The sequence below is a fragment of the Gouania willdenowi genome, chromosome 6 (assembly GCF_900634775.1).
Source record: "Gouania willdenowi chromosome 6, fGouWil2.1, whole genome shotgun sequence".
NCBI classification, from domain to species: Eukaryota; Metazoa; Chordata; class Actinopteri; order Blenniiformes; family Gobiesocidae; genus Gouania; species Gouania willdenowi.
Window position 1 is genome coordinate 28,626,796 of NC_041049.1, and position 7,816 is coordinate 28,634,611.

Consider the following 7,816-nt stretch of genomic DNA (forward strand, 5'->3'; position numbering starts at 1 on the left):
GGGAATGGAATGAACTCCATCTTCATGTTGTCCTCCTTCCTCCTCTTTATCAGCTCTCCTCTCTGCTCCGTCATTCCCTCCTACCCATGGCAGTGGGAGCTTTCCTCTGCTCCCTGCATGCTTCTTCACCCCCCATTGTAGACCTGGAAGCCTTCTTTGCAGGGCTCTGTCTGATATGTTTGATATATTAGGTTGTTATTCAGTCCAACTATATATCAAACATATTCCTACAGTGTCCCGCCCCGTCTGCAGCCACGTGTCCTTGTGTGTTGATGAAGCTCTGTGCTCCGTCACAGGCCTTTTTACATTGTGTTCTGTTGGAGGCTTTTTGTGGGAATGAGGTCAGCTTTTCCTCGCGTTATCTGGAAACTTTGCTGACGATTACGTTCTGTAATGTAAAACTAGCACGTGCCGGCTGCTCCAAAAGTGGATTACAAACCAATATGCAAACAAACATTCAGTATAATATCTTCTGCTGATTGCGTTTTGAATGCATGTGACGGTGAGATCTCTCATATGGGGCTTTCCTCCCAGCAGGCAGATGAGAGCCTGGATTTTGAGGAGCAGATCTTGGAGGCGGCAAAGTCCATCGCTGCAGCAACTGCTGCACTTGTTAAATCTGCATCTGCTGCTCAAAGAGAGCTGGTGGCTCAAGGCAAGGTCAGCAAATGTCCCCAGACCCTCATCACAGACAACACATCACACAGGTGATACATCCATGTAAAACGTCTTTAAACTGTCTTTAAACGGCACCACAGGTGGGATCTAATGTGGCCAATGCAGTGGATGATGGTCAGTGGTCACAGGGTCTCATATCAGCTGTAAGTTCTCTCAGCTTAGAACTGCTAGTGTGTGTACAAATCAATGTAAGAAGTGCACGTGTGAATGTTCCTGTAGGCACGTATGGTAGCAGCAGCCACCAGTAACCTGTGTGAGGCGGCTAACGCGTCGGTGCAGGGTCACGCCAGTGAAGAGAAGCTCATCTGTTCAGCCAAACAAGTGGCAGCATCCACGGCTCAGCTGCTGGTGTCCTGCAAAGTGAAGGCCCACCACGACTCGGAGGCTATGAAGAGACTTCAGGTAGCGCTCCAACTGTTTCTCTTTGTTCTTGAAAACACCATTCACGTGCATGCTGACACTGAAGATATTCCCTCAAAGGCTGCTGGCAATGCTGTGAAGCGGGCCTCTGACAGTCTGGTAAAGGCCGCACAGAAAGCAGCGTTTGACAAGACGGAGGATGACAACGTGGTGGTGAAGACCAAGTTCGTTGGGGGCATTGCTCAGGTGAGATAAAGTCTGCTATAGATGTTCATGTGAGGCTCGGAAAAGACGCTCTTTCTCCTGCGAGATGCTGTTTTCACTAAATGTTAGTGAGTGGCATTCGTGCTGATATCTGGAAATGCCAATGCTGTTTTTCTGAAACTCTGATGAGCTGTCTGAGATAAACTGCCTGTCAGCTTAGTTTCAAAGCAGTTTTCTCGCTTTGTGAGACATTACAGCTGTAAAGCACCATACCTCTGATAGCTTCCTATTCTTGTCACGGCAGAGCTTCTCCACTGTTAGTTTAATAAAGGTAATCCATAGAGACAACGTGACATAAAATAACACTGTTCCTTACTAGGAGTTTCTGTGCATGTTAGTGATGCCTTTAAATTCTGTTCTTTTTTTGTGTCATTAATCAGGCTAAATGTGTCTTTCATTCTCTAAATCACACCACACACACCTAAATACCTCCTTAACATTAAAGTCTATGTAATTTATTCATCTGTAACCTCTGATCTTAAATGCTGCTTTAACTTTAACATTGGACTGATTCAGTTTTCCATACAGCAGACCTGAGCAGCTGGCGAACCTGGGGCCACATCCAGCCCTGGGTTTGATTTTTTATTTTTTGCGGCCCCCGAAGTAAACACTAAAAACATTACCCTAAAAACATATAAAACATCAAAATTACACAAAATTGCACAAGAAGACAACAAAAATACACATACATTTACTCCAAAAACACATAAGTCGACTACAAATATAAACAAAAAATAACAAAATAATACTCAGAAAACTACAACAATACACGGAATGACAGAAAAAAACAAGCAACATAATACACATAGTGACTCCAATAACATCAAAAAACAAACACAAAATGAGATCAAATATACGAAAGGACAACAAAAACAGATTAAAGCCATTATTGTTCCCTGTATTAGTGCTCACATTGGTCATTATTCTGAATGTTGAGCTGATATTCTGATATTATGGCCCTCAGAACAGACAATCACCGGTTTGTGGCCCCTGCTGTGATTTCAGTTGCCCTCTGTACAGCTTCCTCTGAGTAACCAGGATTGTTGCTCCATCCAAATGAGCTTGTGTAAGAACGCCTCATTGTCTACGATTGGTTGTTCAATTAGTTACACTGTCAAATTAGCCTTATTTCTTATCCTCACCGTTAATCCATCGGAAAGTAGAACACACTTCTATTTGTCAGTGGTGTAATGAATGTAAGAAAACACAAATAATAATACTGTAACGTCAATAAAACATTGCAGAGCTTACTATATAATTTAAAAGTGTAGCAATAATGTGAGACAGAATTATGTAATAATATGTATATGATGTAATTCCTGAACAGAGCATATTTGTACAAATAATACAACCCAGAACACGTTCACTCAGCGGAAGAAAATGGAAAATATAGATCTGTGTATATAGAAGTATATGTTTACGTTTTAAAGCTGCTTGGGATGATCATTGTTATCAGATAAAGACTTAGTGTTGGCCTCATAGATCAATAAATCTAATATAATTTGTTCGTAATAGATGTAGAAGATGTAAAAGGTTGGAATTCATTTTGATCTCTACTGTAAACACTCTTATTGACGTCAGAAATATTAATAATTCTAATGGCTTAGATTTACAAAGCGTTTTTTTTCTGTGAGACTCAAAGCACGTTACAGAAACAAACCATTATTCATTCACTTCAGTCATAGGTAAGTGTAAGGTTTTTTTCTACCTTCTTCCTTTTTTAATTGAACAGCCCCAAGGACAAGGAAGACAAGAGTCATACTAGTCACAATTAAAATACACACACAGGTGGCTAGCAGAAGAAACCTACAGTATGTCTCTCTATGTCTGTGTCTGTATCTGTTCTCTGTGTATCTATGTCTGTGTCTGTCTCTGTTCTCTGTGTATCTATCTCTGTTCTCTGTGTATCTATGTCTGTGTCTGTCTCTGTTCTCTGTGTATCTATGTCTGTGTCTGTCTCTGTTCTCTGTGTATCTATGTCTGTGTCTGTCTCTGTTCTCTGTGTATCTATGTCTGTGTCTATCTCTGTCTGTTCAAAAGCAAAATACAAGCACAGTGATCTTCTGGGCTGGGCCCTCCTTGGTATCCAGTGGAGTCTGGTAGAAATGTGATCTCGTCATTTATCCAGTGACGTGCAGTGAGGGTAGGCAAGGTAGGCAGTGCCTACCCAAGGGTGAATTGATATTTTGATTATTTGTTTTAAATTTAATATAATTATAAATTATTTATTTTTCAATTTTGCTTTTCATACCCCAAATGACTAAACATCGCTATTTCCTGGTACGGCAGAGATGCTGCACAGTCTCACTCCGCTGTAAGGCAGGAGGAGGCCACACCCCCTCCCTAAAGAACATTGCTGCTCTGCTTCTGTTCCCATAGCGTGTTTTTATGTTCGTCAGTTCCCCAATTTGAAAACCATTTACGTAAAAAGGCAGCTCTCTACGCTGCCTTTGGATGTAACCGTGCTATGCTAAATGCTATATGTACGTTCACAGTGCATTAGTGAATTGATCCCATGTGACCGCTGCTGCTACGTTCTCTAGCTAGTGGGCGGGGTAACACTACAGACAGGATGACAGTTCTAGAGATGATAGAGAAACGGTATAGTGCACAACTTGTGTGAGTGTTCAAACCAACAGAGTGTCTGATCATTGTCACGATTCATACATAACAATGTAGATAAAGTGCCTCGTGAGAAAGGACAAAGCGATGACTGGGAATTAGCGGAATTTAAACCGCCAACCATTTGGTTATTGGACAATTCACTCTACCACAGGTTTTATGTCATTGTTACTGTTTTTATGTCATTGTTACTGTTTTTACTAGGGCTGGGACTTCAACGCGTTAATTGTGATTAATTAATTACTAACACTAAAAAAAAAACCTGAAGCCAAAGTGACTTCCCAACACATTTCTGGTGTTTTCATGGACTCAAATGGCAAAACAATGGCGGGTGTTTTTTTGGGGCTTACAAAGAAAAATCTGAATCCAACCACTATTGATTGCATGGCGAGTGAGGTGATGTCATGCGGAATACCAGGAAAAAACTAGAACAAAACTGTTAAAGACAGTCACTGTCCCCCGTTTCAAGAGAAGAAACACAAGACGTCACAATAAAAAGGAAGTAAAAACACTTCTATTTGTCTATGATGTCACATCCCACAATGCAATACATGAAACTTTTTCAGAAATGTCAATAAGAAAGTATTTACAGTGAAGATCAAAACAAAGCTTTGAGCAGCAATGTCAATATTTTACATCTTTTGGGTAAATGGGTTCAGGTTGGATTTATTGATACACTGTGTCTTTATCTGATTAAAAAACATATAGTATTCAGCAGCCAGTGTTAGGGTCAGTTAGATTTTTCAGCTACAATTACGTTTTCAATTACACATGTTTAATTACAAGTCAATTACAATTACAGTGACCAGCATTTTTTCCAATTACAATAAAATTACAATTACTTTTCATCCCCAGAAAGTCAATTAAAGCTACGCTCTCGATTACTTAAGTTCAATTACAATTAATCACAATTACTGAGCCTGAAATAAATAACCTAATAAAAGTGAACCCTAAATCAGCTGTAAAACTACACTAAAAACAAATATCTAACATCTCATTTCTTTCCTATTTATTTAATATTTTTTGGTGTGGGAGTCTGAGGCTTTTTTATGTCAGTATACCCCTCACTTTTTATTTTTAATTAGTAAAATTTAGGAAAGCTTGATATGAAACACATTTTAGTAATTGTTAACTAAGAATAAAAGAATCATAATTAACTACGTATGTGTAGAACTGTACATAGAACTGTAACATGGTTCCCCAGTTTAGCGTTAAATTATAATTGAACATTTTCATAGAATTTTCATGGAAATTACAAATACAAAATCAATTATCTAAACTCAATTACAATTGAATTACGATTACGTCAGCAACATATTCTTAAAATTACAATTACAATTATAATTATGCCATAATTGTACTTGATTATCAATTACGTGATTACAATTATTATTGACCCAATCCTGCCAGCAGCTTTAAAATCATGTTGCCAGTAGTTTCCAGACATCATGTACTTACTGTAAGGAAACTAATGGGGGAAATGTCACTATTGCCCCCTGCTGGCTTTCTGTGGTACTGCTGACTAGAGTCTTAAAACACAGTCCAATAATATCACTTTTGGGTTATTGAGCCTTTGAGCCAAATACAGGACCTGTTCCTCTCTTCTGATATGTTCCCTCACCTGATGTTTGCTACCTTGATGAATATCACACAGCATTACTGCTATTTTATCATTATGTGTCCATGCACAGGAAGTGAACAGTGAGCAGCAGAAAGCGAGTCCTTCTTAAGCTCCTCTCCTTCTCCTCAGATCATTGCTGCTCAGGAGGAGATGCTGAGGAAGGAGCGGGAGCTGGAGGAAGCTCGGAAGAAGCTGGCTCAGATACGACAGCAGCAGTACAAGTTTCTGCCCAGCGAGCTGAGGGAGGACGAGGGCTGATCAACCCCCCCCCACCCCACCACCCCACCACCCCACCCCACTAAAGTAAACCAACTTCCTACTGCCATCATGTATTGGCTGCTTTATCTGCATATAACCAAGGACTTGTAACAGGCATGTGAGGCGAGGGAAGATAAGTGCCTGTGCTCGGTGTGTGTGTGTGTGTGTGTGTGTGTGTGTGTGTGTGTGTGTGTGTGTGTGTGTGTGTGTGTGTGTGTGTGTGTGTGTGTGTGTGTGTGTGTGTGTGTGTGTGTGTGTGTGTGTGTGTGTGTGTGTGTGTGCGTGCGTGCGTGCGTGCGTGCGTGCGTGCGTGCGTGCGTGCGTGCGTGTGCGTGTGTTTTATCTTTGATATAAAGTCATGTTGTCAGGAAACAATGAGGCAGTCAGATGAAGACGTGTGCTGAACATTTCTGACTGTAACAATCACGATTTATGGTGAATGTTGGCTTATAGCTGAAGGTTTATAGCAAACATTTCCCTGCCACTAACAGAGTAAATGTGTCTTCTGAACCGTTTAAAGGTTTCATGGGAGTATTTATTGAGCAGCAGAATGATGCTTAAACTAACCAGTGGCTTGCATGCATTGTGATATCTATACATATCAATCAAGCTACTAACCAATAGAGTAGTTTCAAGGAAAGGCACTTGTATTTGACGACATAATGTGAATTGGGGATATTCTTTGGAACACACACGCACACATTTAGGTCGAACCAGTTCAGCTTTTTAACGAGCAGTGAACAAAATAAGACACTAACAGAGTGAACAATAGTCCCCACTGTACAGGATGTGACCAAACACGACTTCCTGCTTCTTTTACATGATATTCCACTGAGCTGTGTAAGGAATACGTTTACATTACTTCAGTGTTTGTTTTGCGTCCCTGTTTCTGTGCTTAAATTCCGTACAGGTGAAGTGGCCCCGCGTTGTGTTCAGGTACTCGTACGGTTTGCTGTTGGTATTCACTCCCTCATCTCACCTAAGACTGTCCTGTCTATAGCAATACAAGTACACTGAATATTCTCAGAAAATACTAAGAGGAGTTTAGGCTGTTGGAAGGTAAATTGTGTGCAATGATGTAATTTTTGCTTTTTGAATGCAATGATGAGCGTATATTATGCTCTGGGTTTGTCCTAACTTTATGCACTGAAAAAAAGAGACAATGTAAAGCTGCCACCATGTGAAACAACACATCAATTATGATATCTACTGGTAGTGTGTTTTACCTTTAAAAAAAAAAATGGATCCTGTGCTTGTGTCCCGCGAGCATCGTGTGAGCATTAGTAGTGCCTTACTGGAGCTTGTCCTGGGCTGGGTAGGAGCCGGATCCTTGTCCTCTCTGGATCCAAACATTCTTCCTATCTAACAGTGATTTAAAAAGTCCTTTGCCATACGACACAATGCCTTGGCTGGCCTACCTGCCCACACTATCACAATGCTGACAGCAAAGGGCATCTGTGGAAATCTGAGGATCTGCATTCAATGAGCATGTGGCGATTTGTGTTTGAAGTTGGTGAAAATCAATTTTTCATGCCAATTCCTTTAAATGTTTAATGAAAAACAGTTGTTTTCTGTTGTCAAACCACTATAGAGACATGTTTTTATCAGTAAATGTAATGAGTATGTAGTCCAAGCAGTTTGTCTGAGTATTAACAGAAATAGGAAAAGGTATTAGCTCTGTTTAGGTGTCGTGCTTTCTTTAACAGACTGCATTTGTTTTACCTTTTAATGCTGTATGTATAATATTTATCTTGTCACAAAGTATTTTTTGTATTCACCAAAATTAAATCATTTTAAAAAACTACCAGTGGTGATTTATTTTGTAGGGCTGGGACGATCTGATTTTGTTCCGTTTCAATTTCACCGTGGCATTTTGGTGCTGATTCCATCTATATTGTGATTTAATTGCAATTATTGTTATTTAAATTTCCTCATGACATTTATTCATACTGCACATGATCCATGACACCTTACAGGGAGGAACATTTTTCAGGGAATCCTTACGTAAATTAA

The 7,816-nt window shown here is 40.0% G+C and overlaps 1 protein-coding gene across 6 annotated transcripts in view; it reads left to right on the plus strand.

Moving 5' to 3' along the window:
* The window catches only part of tln2b (talin 2b), a 141,398-nt gene extending 133,791 nt beyond the window's left edge, over positions 1–7,607 (plus strand). For 3 of the 6 annotated variants that reach the window (XM_028448860.1, XM_028448863.1, XM_028448864.1), the window contains 5 exons: positions 535–660; positions 759–821; positions 898–1,080; positions 1,159–1,284; positions 5,675–7,607. In XM_028448860.1, coding sequence (XP_028304661.1) covers positions 535–660; positions 759–821; positions 898–1,080; positions 1,159–1,284; positions 5,675–5,803 — 627 coding nt within the window. In that variant the 3' untranslated portion in view covers positions 5,804–7,607. The remainder of the gene's footprint in view (positions 1–534; positions 661–758; positions 822–897; positions 1,081–1,158; positions 1,285–5,674) is intronic. The other 3 variants (XM_028448861.1, XM_028448865.1, XM_028448862.1) reach the window with 2 other exon arrangements.
* Positions 7,608–7,816: the final 209 nt, after the last annotated feature.